Source organism: Trichechus manatus, unplaced genomic scaffold (genome assembly GCF_000243295.1).
Source record: "Trichechus manatus latirostris isolate Lorelei unplaced genomic scaffold, TriManLat1.0 scaffold00168, whole genome shotgun sequence".
Taxonomy (NCBI): domain Eukaryota; kingdom Metazoa; phylum Chordata; class Mammalia; order Sirenia; family Trichechidae; genus Trichechus; species Trichechus manatus.
The window spans coordinates 774,308-791,381 of record NW_004444104.1 but is presented as its reverse complement, the minus strand read 5'-3'; the positions used below and the strand labels follow the sequence as shown (position 1 = coordinate 791,381).

At 35.6% G+C, this 17,074-nt stretch overlaps 1 protein-coding gene across 1 annotated transcript in view; it reads right to left on the bottom strand.

Moving 5' to 3' along the window:
- SGCG (sarcoglycan gamma) overlaps nt 1-17,074 on the bottom strand; it is a 134,746-nt gene that overhangs the window by 72,402 nt on the left and 45,270 nt on the right. Inside the window, exon 2 of the mRNA XM_004386558.1 lies at nt 16,205-16,306. Within this exon, the coding sequence (XP_004386615.1) occupies nt 16,205-16,306 (102 nt within the window). The remainder of the gene's footprint in view (nt 1-16,204; nt 16,307-17,074) is intronic.

The following is a 17,074-nucleotide window of genomic DNA, read 5'->3' as shown; positions in this document are numbered from 1 at the left end:
CATCACTTTGTGGTAGTTTGGGTAGGTAGTGTGTTTCTAGAAATTTATCCATTTCCTCTAGGTTTTCAAATTTGTTGGAGTATAGTTTTTCATACTACTCTGTTATGATCCTTTTTATTTCAGTTGGGTCTGTGTAATGTTCCCTATTTCTTTTCTTATTTGGGTTATTTGCATCCTCTCCTGTTTTTCTTTTGTCAGTTTGGCTAGTGGTTTGTCGATTTTGTTAATCCTTTCAAAGAACCAACTTTTGGTTTTGTTGATTCTATCACTTTTCTATTCTCTATTTCATTTTTTTCTGCTCTAATATTTATTATTTCCTTTCTTCTGGTGGTTGTGGGCTTCTATTGTTCTTCTCTTTCTATTTCTTCAAATTGTGTATCTAATATTTTAATTTTGTCCCTTTCTTCCTTCTTGATGTGTGCATCTACTGCTATAAATTGACCTCTGAGCTCTGCCTTTGCCATGCCCCAAAGGTTTTGGTATGATGTGTTTTCATTCTCATTTGATTCTAGGGGTTTTTTATTCCATCTTTGATTTCTTCTATTACCCAGTGGTTTTTTAGCATGGTGTTATCTAGTTTCAATGTAATTGATTTTTTTCCTTGCTCTTCCTGTTGTTAATTTCTACTTCGATGGCATTGTGATCAGAGTAGATACTTTGTATTATCTCAGTGTTTTGGATTTTGTTGAGGGTTGCTTTGTGGCCTAAGATGTGGTCTATTCTGGAGAACGTTCAATGAGCATTGGAAAAGAATGTGTACTTTGCAGCTGTTGCGTGGAGTGTTCTACATATGTCTATGAGTTCTAGTTGGCTGACTGTGGCCTTTAGCTCTTCTGTATTTTTGCTGAGTTTCTTTCTAGATGTTCTGTCCTTTACCGAGAGTGATGTGTTGAAGTCTCCTACTATAATTGTGGAACTGTCAATTTCTCTTGTCACTGCAGTTAAAGTTTGTTTTATGTATTTTGGAGCCCTGTCATTGGGTGTGTAGATATTTATTATGGTTATGTCTTCATGATGGATTGTCCCTTTAATCATGATATAGTACCCTTCTTTGTCTTTCATGGTGGATTTTGTTTTAAAGTCTTTTACCTGAGATTAGTATTGCCACTGCTACTTTTTTTTGATAGGTTTTTGCTTGATATATTTTTTCCATCCTTTGATTTTTAATAAATTTATGTCTTTGTTTCTAAGGTATGTCTCTTATAGACAGCATATTGATGGATCCAGTCTTTTTATCCATTCTGTCACTCTATGTCTCTTTACGAGGGCATTTAGGCCATTTATGTTCAGTGTAATTATTGGTAGGTGTGAGTTTACTACTGTCATTTTGTAATGCTTTTTTTCTGTGGTACTGATGATTTCTTTGTTCCTCTTACTTTCCTGTGCTGAATTATTTTTGTTTGTGGATTTTTTTCATTTCTTTTTGTTTTTGTAGATTTTGTTTTTACTGAGACTTTTTCTTCTTTATTTTGATGAGGAGTTTTGTTAACTTCCTTTGTGGTTACTCTGAATTTTACTCTTATCTTCCTAGCTTTGAACCAGTCTATTATTCCTTAGTATCATCTTGCCTTCCTCTCCATTAGAAAGTTCTGTACCTACACAGTTTATTCCCTCTTTTATTGTTCTGACATTGTTGTCATTTGCAGATTAACCTCTCTGGTTCCCTGTTGTAAATATTTTGGTTTAGAATAGTCCTTGAGAGTTCATTTCCTATGTTGGTATCTGGCTGGTGCGATCTGTCATCCTAGATTCTGGCTGTTGTGTGATGTTGTTTGTTCTCAAATCGAAGGACTCCCTTTAATAATTCTTGTAAGTTTGGTTACGTTTTTACATATTCCCTTAATTTCTGTTTATCTGGAAATGTCCTAATTTTACTATCATATTTGAACAAGAGTTTTGGAGGATATATTATTCTTGGTTGCCAATTTTTTTCTTTCAAGGTTTTATGTATGTCATTCCATTGCCTTTTTGCCGGAACAGTTCTACCGAGCAATCAGAGCTTAGTCTTATTGTATCCCCTCTGTATGTGACTTATCATTTTTCTTGAGCTGCTCTCAGGACTTTTTCTTTGTGTTTGGTTTTAACAAGTGTGATTATGATATGACTTGGTGATTTTCTTTTGAGGTCTACCCTATATGGGGTTCATTGAGCTTCTTGGATAGTTAGCTTTTCATCTTCCATGATAACAGGGAAGTTTTTTGTCAGTAATTCTTCAGTGTTCCTCTCTGTTTTTCCGTTTTCTCCCCCTGTTCTGGAACTCTGATCACTTGCAAATTTTTGCTTTTGATTGTATCCCCAATAATTCTCAATGTTTCTTCATTTTTTTCTTTATCCTTTTTTCTGATTTTTCCTCAGAGTTGTATCCAAGTATTTGTCTTCAGTTTTGCTGACCCTGTCTTCCATTGTTTTCAAACCTACTCCTCAGCCCTTCTATTATGCTGTCCATTTCTGAAATCTTGTTGTTTATCTTTTGGATTTCTAATTGTTGTTTTTGTATGATTTCTAGTAGTGAATTTATTCTGGTATTTTGTTCCTGTATTGTTTTCCTGAATTTGTCCATTTTTTGGTTTGCCTGTTCCATGAATTTGTCTATTTTTTCCTCATTTTTGTCTGCTTTTTGCTTCAACTCTTGGATAGCTCTGAATATCAGAGATTTGAATTCCCTATCAGGTAGTTCTAGTGCCTTTTCTTCTATTGGAAAGTCATCTGGTGTTTTATTTTGGACGCCTACTGGAACCATCCTATTTTATTTGTTATATGTTTTGATATTGTCTGCTGTCTACGGGACATTCAGTAGTTATTTTATTCTTTTATTGATTCTAGATTTGTTTGTTTTGTTCTGCTTTTTATTTTATTTGGTTAAGTCTGAGCAGGTGAGCTGTGCATTCTTGCTCTTTTGTGGACACAATATTTTTCACCTCTTCGTCTAATGGGCAGGGCCGGTTGCTCAGCTATGGTGTAGAAGGGCTGGTCCAGCTGAATGGGAGTTGCTGGGATGGGTTGTTTGTAGCACCTACTGGGGCTAATAATGTGAGCCAGGGTTCAGTGCACAGCAGGTTCCGGTAGGCCATGCCTTTGCTTTTCGGGAGTGCAATGTTCAGCATATGGTGCAAATAGGCAGGAGGGAGAGGGAGGGGGAGGTTGTGATGTGTGAAGCTAGGTTGAGTATGAGAAAGAAGAGAGAGAGAGGAGTGGGAAACAGAAGTCAAAAGAAAGTGCTGAGGGAGATTTCCATTGGAGTGGAGAGACAAGAAACTGAGAAATGAAGAAAAACAAAAGGGAAAAAGAAAAAAACAGAATAAAGAAAAATTTTTTAAAATGCCCCCAGGGATACCACCAGTGTGGCTGGCACAGACCAGGGAAGCAGCTCCCAAGCTACTCAGTACAGCCAGGCTAGAAGAGGTGGAGATAATACACTGTGCCAGTTATTCAGGAGACAGGAAAAGAAGGTTAGTAGAAACAGACAAGAAACCGAGAAACGAAAAAGAAGAAAAATGAAAATAGAAAGAGAAAACAAACAAACAAAAAAAGAAAAAAAAAAAAAAAAAACACCCAGGGATGCCACCAGTGTGGCAGCTCGGACCAGGGGAGCAGTTCTCCATCTGAGCAGCGCTTCACAGCCTGTCAAGAAGAAGCAAAGATGGAACAATGAGTCAGGTTTTCAAGAGAAAGGAGGTGGAGGAGGTGGAGAGGCAGGGAAGAAACCAAAGGAGGCTGAAAAAAGTCACACCAGCAACAAAGAAATGGCAGTGAAGAAGCTGGCCAGTGTGGGTGGTGCAAATCTGCACAGCACGGAACTGGTTCCTTCCATGTCATGGTCTCGGCCCATTGGGAAGCAGCAGATTGGCCCTCCGGGAAGCCGCAAATTGACCTGCTAGGAAGCAGAGAATCAGCCAGCCAGGCCAAGCAGGGGGAGGCAGGGTGTGGGGTAGGAAAGCATGTCTTGCTGGTTACTGGGTGCTCTGTCTCCTGCTGGGAGCTTCGTGAAGCTGCTTTCCCATACTCCCTGTCCACCAATCTCTGACAGGAGTCCAAGATGGTGGATCCCTGCTGCATTAGCTGATACGGGACCTCTGCTTGTAACTCTCTTTGCTCTCTGTTCTCTGTCAGTTTCTTATTCCATTCGATGCTTGGTTGAGTTCTTTATCTCTTCATATGATGCTTAGGGTTCCAGGATTGATGTTTGTCTCTGTTTTACTTAGTTTTTGTGGAGGGATGGTGTGGTGCTTCTGTCTGTAGTGCCATGTTCTAATGCCTATCTTTTTGGAAATTACTGTTGAAAGATAAAGTGACTTTACAAGCATGTAAATGCCTTCTGAGTTATCATAGTCCTGAATGGGTGGTTTTGTTTTGTAGAAGTTTTATTGCTTTTATATAAACAATATTCTTCAAAAAGAATTCAGTACCGTTTTGCTGTTGGATTCTGGTAAGTTTATAGTTCATTCAGAGGAAAGTTTATAGTTCATTCAGAGGAAACCAAATATTTTCCAAAGTTGTAGGGAATAATGTGCTTTTTCAGAAGAAAATAACTTTCTAGAGCCCATTGGAACTCTACCTAACACATCAGAAAGCCTCTAACTTGCTTTGTGAAAGCAGATGGATCTATCAGCATCTTACATTTTTATCCAATGATGTGATCTTAATTTTTTGTTTTTTTTTACATTGTCAGAAAATAACTAGCATGATTATAAGAAATAAGAGTAAACAGTTTATCAATAATTTTAGCATCTATCTTCTGATTTTATTCTCCATGCTATGAAGTAGGTACCATGATGCCTAATATTTAGATTAGGAAATTGAATTCAGAGAGATGAAATTGCAGCTAGTCCAAAGTCATAAGCTAGTGACAGTTCTATGACTGGAACAGTCTTTAGATGCCAACTTCCATGCTCTTTCCTACCATTTTATTGAAGGATAGGATTCAGGTTAGAGCTTTGAGTTCCACTCCCATGCCTACACTAAGTAAGATAGTTCTGGGATTCATAGCTGGTTATCTGACCCAACAGCCACTCCCAAAATCTTTTTCTGCTTTCCACTGTAGGGGTTCCAAACCAAAAACTAAACCCATTGCTGTCAAGTCAATTCCAACTCATAGCACCCTATAGGATACAGTAGAACTGCCACATAGGGTTTCCAAGGAGCGGTGGTCTTTTTGGTTAGCAGCTGAGCTCTTAACCACTGCACTACCGAGTCTCCACTGTAGGGGTTGGGAATACTAAATGCTTATCAACCTCAACAGTCATTAGGGAAATATAGATAAAAACCACAATAAAATACCACTTTACACTCATTAGTTGGCTATTATTTAAAACAATAGAAAAGAAGTGCTGGAGAAGATTTTGAGATATCAGAATACTCATACATTGCTGATGGGAATGTAAAATAGTGCAGCCACTGTGGAAAACAGTTAGGTGGTTCCTCAAAAAGTTAAACATAGAATTACCATATGACCCAGAAATTCCACTGGATTTTGTACCCACAAGTACTGAAAGGAGCAGCTCAAACAGACACATGTACACCAGTGTTCACTGCAGCATTATTCACAATATCCAAAAGGTGGAAATAACCCAATCAACAGATGAATGGATAAACAAAGTGTGGTATATACACACAATGGAGCTACAAAGAGAAATGAGGTTCTGATATATACCACCACATGGGAGAACCCTGAAAACATTACGCTAAGTGAAATTAGCTAGAGATAAAAGGACAAATATTGTGTGATCCCGCTTATATGAAATATCTAGAATAAGTCAATCCCATCAAAACAAAAGAAGATTAGTAGTTATTAGGGTTGGGAAAAGGAGAGAATGGGATGGGAAGCAAGTTTCAAGTGTATGTCACCTACAAGAAGCCCACCTTAATTAAAAAGACATAAATAGGTTTAAAAATGATGGGAAAAGAATATGCTATATTAATACTAATTGAAAGAAAGTTGGAGTGGCTATATTAATATCAGATAGAGTAGATTTCAGAATAAAGAGATAAAAATTTTAGATTTAAAGACGGGCAATTCAGATGATAACAGCAGTAAATTCATCAACATTTATGTAGCTAAGTATTTATATACCTAAATGAAAGCTTCAAAATACAGTAAGCAAAAACTGGTAGAATTGCAAGGAAAAACAGAACTATCCACAATTATAGTTAAGAGATTTCAACATCCTTCTTTCAATAATTGATTGAACAAGTAGAGAGAAAATAAACTAGGATATAGAAGACTTGAAAAACACTGACAATCAACTTGATCAAAGTTACCATTTATAGAACTCTCCACCCAACAACAGTGGAATACAAATTCTTTCCAAGTGAATATAGAATGTTTCCCAAAATAGATCATATTCTTGGCCATTAAACAAATCTCAATAAATTTAAAAGGATCCAAATCATACAGAGTATGTTATCTGACCAAAGTATGTTTTCTAATTGTCTTAATTCAAGAATAATGACACAAAGAAATCTGCATAATTCCCAAATATTTGGCAACTAATAACACGTTTCTAAATTTACCATGGGTAAAAGAAAAATTCAAAAGGGAAATTATCCAACTCTGTGGGATGTAGTTAAAGCAGTGCTTAAAGGGACATTTACAAGATTAAATGTCTATATTACAAAAGGAGAAGAGTCTCAAATCAATGTCCTCAGTTTCCTCCTTGACAAACTAGGAAAAGAACAAACTAAACCAAAAATAAGAGAAGAAATAATAAAGAGCAAAAATCAACAAAACAGAAAACATAAAAACAACAGACAAAACCAATGAAACTAAAAGCTGATTCTTTTAAAAGATCACTAAAATTGATAAATTTCTAACCAGAATTATCATTAAAAAAAAGAGAGAGGACACAAATTACCAATATTCAAACTGGTAGAAGAGAAACTACTATGGATCCCACAGACATTCAAAGGTTGATAAAGAAATTTTATGAACAACTTTATGCCAATAAATATAATTTTTCCATATACCATTTGACACAATTCTTAGCATCTGCATGCTGCTTCAGTGACTAAATAAGCATCTGGCATTCACATTTTAGGTTCCAGTTTGTGCATACGTATGAGATGGCCATAGGGGATTACTGAGGACTCTTAGGGAAGTTGTGATCTCTATTTGGAACCTGCCAAATGCACATTGTCAATGGTATTTTTATGACTCTTTCTCATAGCTCCTTATCTAGATCACGCACTCCTTAAGAAAAGACATCATGTCCAGTGGTTCTTTTATCCACTCCCTAAGGCTATTGTGTTGGGTTGTATATAGTTGGTGTCCAATAAGTACATTCAGAATTTAATTGAAATGAGTGGAAAAATCAAATGTTATATTTATACTCTGCTGTCATTCTGTAAATGGCATAAACATTTTCCATAAGGATGATATCACTAGTTAATTAAGAAAGCTAAAAAACTCATTCAAAAGCTGTAAATCTCAGTTTCCTCATCTAGGAAATGGAAAAAAATAATGACACTGTACTTCACAATAAACATAATTTTTTTAACGTACTTGTTAATTATTGTAAGGTGGTGTTCAGAAATGCAGATAAGAGAGTTTTAAGTAACAGGGAGAATATTTATACCATTTTGCTTTTAATACTGAAGCAGAGCAATTTCTGGCCCATATTTTATCAATTAAGAATGCTTTACATTGGTAACAATAGAAAACCCAGCTATCAGTTGTTTAAACTAATAAAAATTTATTTTTCTCACATAACAAGATAGACGAAGCAGCTACAGGCATTGACAACTTTTTTTAATCATACATTTATAATTATTATTTGTAATTTAGTATTTTATATCATATCGTTGCTGTTGTTAGTTACTGTGGAGTCAGCTCTGACTCGTGGCAACAATATGAATCACAGAATGAAATATTATTCAGTTCCGCACCATCTTCATGATCATTGGTATGTTTGAGTCCACTGTTGAGGCTATGATATAATAATAATATATTATGTTATATCATGTTATGTTATATCGTATCATATCATATTATATCATATAGTGCCTTTCAAGTTAGGGGCTCATCTTCCAATACTATATTGGACAATATTTTCTTGTGATCCATAAAGCTTTCATTGGATAATTTTCAGAAGAATCAAACCAACTACATTTGTGGAAAGAGATGAAGGAAATGCTGAATATCATCTGACAGAACAAGGCCAGGGTCCAACTGCAGAACAGACCATCACTTGCTCATATGCAAGTTCAAGTTGAAGCTGAAGAAAATTAAAACAAGTCCATGAGAGCCAAAAGAACACAGTGAGTATATCCCACCTGAATTTGGAGACAATCTCAAGAATAGATTTAACACACTGAACACTAATGACCAAAGACCAGACATGTTATGGGAAGATATCAAGGACTTCATACGTGTAGAAAGCAAAATGTCATTAAAAAGACAGGAAGACAGAAAAGACCAAAATGGATGTTAGAAGAGGCTCTGAAAACTTGCTGTTGAACACAGAGTAGCTAAAGTGAATGGAAGAAATGATGAAGTAAAAGAGCTGCACTGAAGATTTCAAAGGCAGCTTGAGAAGACAAAGTAAAATATTATAAGGAAATGTGCAAAAATCTGGAGTTAGAAAACCAAAGGCAAGAACATGCTCAGCATTTCTCAAGCTGAAAAACTGAAGAAAAAATTCAAGCCTCAAGTTGCAATTTTGAAGGATTCTATGGGCAAAATATTGAATAACATAGGAAGCATCAAAAGAAGATGGAAGGAATACAGAGAATCACTGTACCAAAAAGAACTGGTCAATGTTCAACCATTTCAGGAGGTAGCATATGATCTAGAACTGATGGTATTGAAGGAAGAAGTCCAAGCTGCACTGGAGGCATTAGTGAAAAACAAGGCTCCAGGAATTGATGGAGTTCTAATAACATGCAAGCTATCACAGTATAACAAACAGAGATGCTTGGTGGCTATATCGTTGCTGTCAAGTCAATTCCAACTCATAACGACCTAAAAGATGGAGTAGAACTGCCCCATAGAGTTTCCAAGGAGTGCCTGGTGGATTCAAACGGCTGACCTTTTGGTTAGCAGCCATAGCACTTAACCACTACACCACCAGGGTTTCCATATCATATAGAACATAACAAATATAATCACAAACCAAAAATACATTAAAACTAGCCTTTATATTTACCCTTGAAATTATCTTCACTGAAGATCTTTATTTCTTCATACAACTTTGAGTTACTATCTAGTGTCTTCAACTTTCAAACTCCAACTTTAACATTTCTTTTGGCACTGGTCTGGTAGTAATGAACTCCCTCAGCTTCTGTTATCAGGGATTTAGATTTCACCCTTATTTTTAAGGGCAGTATTGCTGAATACAGGATTCTTGGATGACAGTTTGGGTTTTTTTTTTCCTTCCAACACTTTGAATATATTGTTTTAATGCCTCCTGGTCTTCATGATTTCTGAGGAGAAATTAAGACATAATACTGGGGCTCCCTTGTAAGTGACAGTTCACTATTGTATTGCTGCTTTCAAAATTCTCTATTTTTGATTTTTGACAGTTGGGTTATAATGTGTCTCAGTGTGGATCTATCTCTTTGGGTTTATCCTACTTGGAGTTGAGCTTCATGAATGTGAAAACTTATTTCTTTGAAAAGATCTGAATTTTTTTGGCCAGTATTTCTTCAGATATTTTTTCTGTCCCTTTTTCTTTCTTCTCTCCTTCTAGGACTTCCATATGCATACACTGATCTACTTAATGATGTCCCACAAGTCTCTTATGGTCTGTTCTTCTTTCATCTTTTTTTTTTTCTGTTTTTCAGACCGGACCATTTCAAAAGTCCTATCTTCAAGTTCACTGACTCTTTCTTCTGCCAGCTCAAATCTGTTGTGTAACCTCTCTAATGAATTTTAAATTTCAGTTAATGTACTTTTAAGCTCTAGATTTTCTATCTCGTTTCTTTTTATAATTTCTATCTCTTTGTTATATTCTTATTTTGTTCATTTATTATTTTCTTGATTTACTTTAATTCTTTGTCCATATTTTCATTTAGTTCTTTAAGCATATTTAAAACAGTTGTTAAAATCTGTATTTAGTAAGTCTAAAGTCTGATCTTCATCGAGGATGTTTTCCGCTGATTTAGTTTGTTCCTGTGAATGGGCCATCTGTCTCTGTTTCTTTGTATGTCTTGTAATTTTTTGTTGAAATTGGAACATTTAAATAATATACAGTGAAACCTGGGAGAGTTGGAACTCGATGGGACTACCTTGTTTTTCTGAGTCTTCTAAGTTTTCCATCTTTGACAGGGTGCAGTCTTATCACTTTTCTATCATTTGTTTTAGTGGAAACTGTTTGAGTTTTCATTCTCTGATAGGTTTCCAACTTACACAGGTTCTGGCTTTTGCAAGTTTTACTCTGATATGTAATAATCATATAATAATATAATAAAGTAGTTATAGAACTCTGGTTCTCCCCCTTCCTCAGGGTTTGCTACGTTTTCTTCTTTCTTTCTCCTTTCCTCTCTTTTTCTATTGTTGAAGGATGTGGTAGTCTGTTAGCTTAGTGATCTTTCCAAACTTTTTGTTGAAGATATAAACGGAAAAAAAGAAAACCTATTGGAAAAGAATAATGCAAAACAACTTTTGCAGTCTTTGCAGAATGGCTTTATGCTGAAGCAGTCCCTATCCATCTTTACACTAAGGTGGCAGATCCACCCAAGGAGAAATTTTAGGATTACTTCAGGTCTTTCTGGGCATGTATCTTCGCCTGGGGATACATGTGGATCTCTGAATTACACACTAGGGTGTCTTTAAATGCCCTATTTTTCCAAGAAAATTCTCTCCCCAGAGTTTGGACCTGGAGCCTTATTCACCCTCTGTTGTCCCACATAGCCACAGGCTCCTCAGTTCACTTTACAGTGCCTCAGGTTATGCCTGCCTCTCCTCTTTTATGAGTGAACTTCAGGAGGACAAAACAGAGACAAGCACTTTACTTTAGTACTTTAGGTAGTCATTTGACTGGTTTGAACAGGCAGACATCACATTTTGTTAATAAAGTACATGCTGTTCACTCTAGAACCAGATACCGAGATCCCAAACTGGAAATGCAGCTGCTGAGTATGGATGAGGGTGGTACTCAAGCCAGTATCAGGGAAGAAAAGTCCCAGAGTCTATCTGTTCAGCAAGGCTTTGCGAACTTCCTGTGACCTAACTGTTCATCATAGGTTCAGAAAGGCTATTACTGTTGTTCTCTGTTTGATTTTTACTTTTTCTGAAGGAGGATTGAAACGTGGAGTTTCTTTCTCTACCATTTTGGTTCTGGTGCACTCTGAATCTTGGTTTTTTTATTCAATCTGACAATATCTGCCTTTCTTTGGGGTGCTTAGAGAATTTATTTTTAATGTGAATACTGATATGGCTTGGTTTAAATATCCCAAATTGTTATTTGTTTTCTTTTATTCAATTTCCTCTTCCTCCTTTCCATCTCCTTTTTAATTAATTCAGTATTATTTATGATTTTATTTTATAATCTTAATTCGCTTATGAACTATACTTTTTTTCCAGTGTTTGCTTTAGGATTTATAGATACATCTTTAACTTATTATGGCCTACCTTCAAAATATTATGCTACTTCATGTATAAGACCATTAAAACAATATACTTTCATTTCCCTTTTCATGTCCTTTGTTTCACTGTTATCATGCATTTTAGTCTTATCCTTATTATAAATTGCACTGTATTTTGAAATTATTTCTGATTTAAGTGGTCAATTATCTTCTAACATAGTTTGAATAAAAAATATTTTATAGTTACCCACATACTTATCATTTCTATTGTTTCTCATTCATTTGTGTAGATCTAGATTTCCAGCTGGTGTCATGTTTATTTTGCCAAAAGGATATCTTTTAATATTTCTTGCAGTGCAGGTTTGCTTGTAGTAAAAATTTTTTTTTTACTTTTGTATGTCTGAAAAAACTATTTTGACATTGTTTTTGAGATATATTTTTTTCTGGGTATAGAAAGTTTTTTTTTTTTTTCTTTTAGTACTTTAAAAATGTTGCTTTGTTATCTTCTAGCTTGTTTGTTTCTGATAAGAAATCTGGTGTCATCGTTTTCTTTGTTCCTCTGTATGTAATGTGTCCTTTTACTCTGACTACTTTTAAGATTTTCTCTTTATCTCTGCGTTTGAGCAATATTCTTATGATGTGCCTTGATGCAGTTTTAGTCTTGTTTCTTTTCTTGGGTTCATTAAGTATCTTTGATCTGTGAGTTTATAGTTTTCATCACATTTGGAAAAATTCACACATTTTTTTCCAATAATTTTTGTCCTCACTTCTGTCTCCTCTCCTTTGGAGATTCCATTACGTGTATATTAGCCCCATTGACATTGTCTCTCAGCTCACTGATGCTTCAGTATTTTTTTCCAGTACCTTTTTTTCTGTTTCCTTTTGGATAGTTTCTACTGCTATGTCTTCAAGTTCACTGATCTTTCCTTCTGCTGTGTCTAGTCTGCTGTTAATCCCATCAATTGACTTCTTTTTTTAAAAAAAATCTTAAATGTGACTTTGCAATCACTTTCAGATTCCTTAACTATTTTTATTTTGTTGGAAGTTAATTCTCTTGTTTGGAAGTATATTTCATATCTTTTTTAGATAGATGAAGTTTCCCTCATGTGATTTGAAATTTTAGTTTTTGACCTCACCTTGTGTGGCTGTATTTTTCTTTCTACACTTAGCCCAACCTGTCTAAAGCTTTGCTATTGTTTTCAGTCAATATCCAGGGTCTCTCAGTCTCAGAATGGTGATTCAGGGCTCCTATCCTCAGTGTGATATTCAGGTCCTGTCCTGGCATCTCTGCTGCTTGAGCAGTAGTTGCAGCTGTTTTTGCCTCTCATCACTGCTTCTTTGACAAGGCCTGGTTGGTGGATCCATTCATGTAGAGGCTATTTTGGTCTCTGTTACTCTGAGGACATTGGATTTAAGCTACCTCTGCCTCTTGCCAGGGCTGTGAACCTCAAAGACAATTGTTTCATGTAAAGCTTTACCAGAGTGTGTTTCTTTTTATTTTTGATCATGGTTATATATTTTTAAATGAAACCTTTTTATTTTGTGAGATATAGCTGCTATGTGTTTGGGTTTATGGGTAGAGTGGATGGATTTAAACCATGAACTGAAATCACAATCTTGACTGTATCTCATGTTTTACTTTTCAAGGGTTACCAAGTAAATTAGCTGTTAAAGGCCAGAGTGACATGTTGAATTACACTTGTGATGAAGAAATTCTCTTAGCCCAGCAATAGAGATGAATGAATTATGTGTAAAAATCTACAAACTCGTAAGTTATTGTTTTTCTGGAAAACTGCTTTCTAGATTCCACTTTGAAAATAAAATTTATAAGTAATATATCAGTGCCTACAGAAATTACAAAGCATAATTTAGTTCAGTAACTCCTATTAGAAGGTCCTATTAGTTACAAAATACAGTACAGTTCTGTTATCACATAATATTATTCAAAATGCTACTGTAATTTTATGTATGATTGACATATTCAATTAACTCAATATTGCAAAATTTTGCATGTGATTATCTGAAATATTTTGTAATACTTTGCTCCTTGTTTTTATTTTTAAATAAGTGTACTGGAGATGAAAAAGTCTGATAAGATCTAACTAAAAATAACTATTCATTTCAGAATATTAAAGTTGCTATGATCGAGTCACCTGATTTCAGTCACCAGGCCATTCTACCAGTCTGACCTCTTCCAAAATATGATGGGGGATTAGCCAACATGTCTCTGAAAAAAAAAAAGAGGCTAAATTCTAATATTTTAATTCTTAGCTCATGTCTGAGTTCCCTTCATACCAAAGTTTATGTTATTTCCCTATGTTGCCACGTGACAGGGATATTTCACACACTTTAATGCCATTATGATTAAGCCTATTACCTGAGTAAGCTCTCAGAATCAGGCTCATATATAGGTCAGCCTATGATGTTCCAGGTCATGTGCCTGACTTTTACGCCAACTAAGATATTCCTAGAAGTAACATAATAGTGCCTAATTACTACTTTGTGCTTTGTATTCCCTCAGATTTCTCTTTTGCAGTCAGTATTTATGTGTATGTTGTATGCCGTACCATTTTGCAGTTGTTAGTACTGTTTGGTGATTGTTCCAATGTTTATTTTAGGAGTGTGTTTTATCTCTCTAACAAGACTGCATGCTTCTCAGGAGCAGGTCTTTTGTTTCCTTTATAATTCCTGGTTGTTACTGATTGAATTGTGAACTCCCAAAATATGTGTTGGAATTCTAACCTCTGTACATGTGGAAGGAGCCCTGGTGGTGCAAGTGTTAAGTACTTCACTGCTAACCTAAAAGTTGGCAGTCTGAACCTACCTAGCTGCTCCATGGAAGAAAGACCGGGCAATACGGTTCTGTAAAGATTACAGCCTAGAAAAAAACCCCATGGAGCAGTTCTACTCTGTCACATGGGGTCTCTATGAGTAGAAATTAACTTGATGGCACACAACAACATACCAATAGATGTAATGTAATATAATGTAATGTAATCACCATTCATCATGCAAGCTAAAGTAATGTAATAACCTTGTATAGTGCAATTTAATGTAATAACCTTATACAATACAATTTAATGTAATCACTTTCCATAATGCAATGTAGTGTAATCAATTAGTCAGTTGAAGCCATGCCTGTGTAGGGTGGAGCCTAAACCCAATCACTTCTGAGTTAAGTAAAGAGCAGCACAGACACAGACTCACACACAGGGGAAAGACAGATTCAAGAACACCAAGGAATGCCAAGAACCTCCCTGGACTACTGACAAGGAAAGACCCTCCCCTAGAACCACGCCCTGAATTCAGATGCCTAGCTTCCTGAATTGTGAGAAAATAAATTTCTGTTTGTCTTAGTCACCTAGTGCTGCTCCAACAGAAATACCACAAGTGGATGGCTTTAACAAAGAGAAATTTATTTCCTCACAGTCAAAGTAGGCTAAAAGTCCAAATTCAGGGCATCAGCTCCAGGGGAAGGCTTTTTCTCTCTGTTGGCCTTCTTCTCTTTGGTGTTCCCCAGGACTAGGAGCTTCTCTGTGCAGGGACCCCAGTCCGAAGGACGCGCTCTGCTCCCAGCACTGCTTTCTTGATGGTATGAGGTCCCCAACTTTCTGCTTGCTTCCCTTTCCTTTTATCCCTTGAGAGATAAAAGGTGGTGCAGGCCACAGCCTCGGGAAACTCCCTTTACATTGGATCAGAGATGTGACCTGGGTAAGGGTGGTGTTACAATCCCACCCTAATCCTCTTTAACATAAAATTACAATCACAAAATGGAGGCCAACCACACAATTCTGGGAATCATGGCTCAGCCAAACTGACACACATTTTTTGGGGGACATAATTCAAACCATGACACTGTTCTTTAAAACCACCCACCTGGGGTATTTTTGTTAAAGCAGCACTAGGAAACTAAGGCACTGGTACAGAGCTCTGAAGAGAGGAGATACTGAAATATCTTTTTATAACCAGAATTATGGAAGAAAAATGAAGAGTGAGTTCATCAAACAACTTGTAAATTATGGTAGGATGAAATTTTATCATTTTATTTAGATAATACCACTTATCAATAATCTAGCAAAACTATCTTTCCTATAAAATTCATAGTATCACAAAAGGAAAAATAGAAGAATATTCTAAATATTGTGCTGGAATATATTTGTATTTTTTATAAATTCATGAAAGTAAATGAAGATAATATTGAGGCATATTTACTTTTAAAGGCACACAATTATTTAATGGTGGTTTTTAATCTACTCATGGAGAATCCTACTGGATCATAATCTGTACTTAGTATAATTCATGCAGAACATAATACTATGAAACTATTTGCTCTCCAAGCTTAGATAATTTTAAATACTTAAAAATAAGTGAAGTTAAATTACTTTGCACTAATTTTTTAGTGAAGGTTTTCATTTCTAAAACCTTTAGTTTATGAGGGTCCCTATTACTAAGGACACCAAAATCAGACCTGAAGCACATGAAGCACATGAAAATGGAGCTTTTTTAGAATGTAATATCAGAGATAAGTTACACAACCTAGTCAAACTTTTAATGCAAGTTATATCATGAATGTTTGCACATGTATATGCTCTAAGATAGCTCCTGAAAAATTTATCAAATTTCTATGTTTAACCATTATTATTCATAAAGCAGAAATTATTTAAATATCTCACTACTTACTTACCATTCTGGAGTGTATTTCTTTGGCATACAATGGGAATAAAAATTCTGATTCCCCTTCTAGGCGAAGTCCATCTTTCTTTACTTGCAAATGACCCATTCCTGTCTGTTAGAAAGATGAGACAATGGAGGTTTTTTTTTTTTTTTTAATTGCTCTCATTTTTCACTTCTCTTAGTATCAGCTTAAATTATGCATGTATTTTTATAGATTTCCTTACAGGTACTTTTCTCTATATCTCCTAAATACCTTATTTAAAACTTTAGTTGTTTTTATTCAATATTCAGTATTTTATTAAATATCGTGTAAATACAAGGGACTATTTAGAAAATACATGTACGATCTGAAGAATCATTTTACAACAGATACCCAAGAAACCACTGCCCAGTTTAAGAAAATGAATCTTACTTAAATGTAACACTTTTAAGTTATTTAAAAGATTTTAAAATACAATGAAATTGACCTTTTGTGGGGCATACAGATCTATGAAGGAGCCCTGGTGGTGTAGTGGTTAAGTGCTCAGCTGCTAACTGAAAGTTCAGTGGTTTGAACCCACCAGCCGCTCGGCCAGAGAAAGATTTGGCAGTCTGTTTCCATAAAGATTACAGCCTTGGAAAGCCTATAGGGCAGTTCTGCTCTGTCCTATAGAGTCGCTATGTGTTGGAATTGACTTGCTGGCAATGGGTTTACAGTTCTGTGAGTTTTAACACATGTATAGATTTGTGTGACCACCATCACAATCAGGATATTGAATAGTTCCATTACCCTAAAAGTACCCTAAATACCTTTTTTAAGGCTTTAAGTACATCATTTCAGTTCACTTCTTAAGTGAAAAGCAATATAGGAGAATGTAGAGTTCTATTCAAGGTGCCTGAT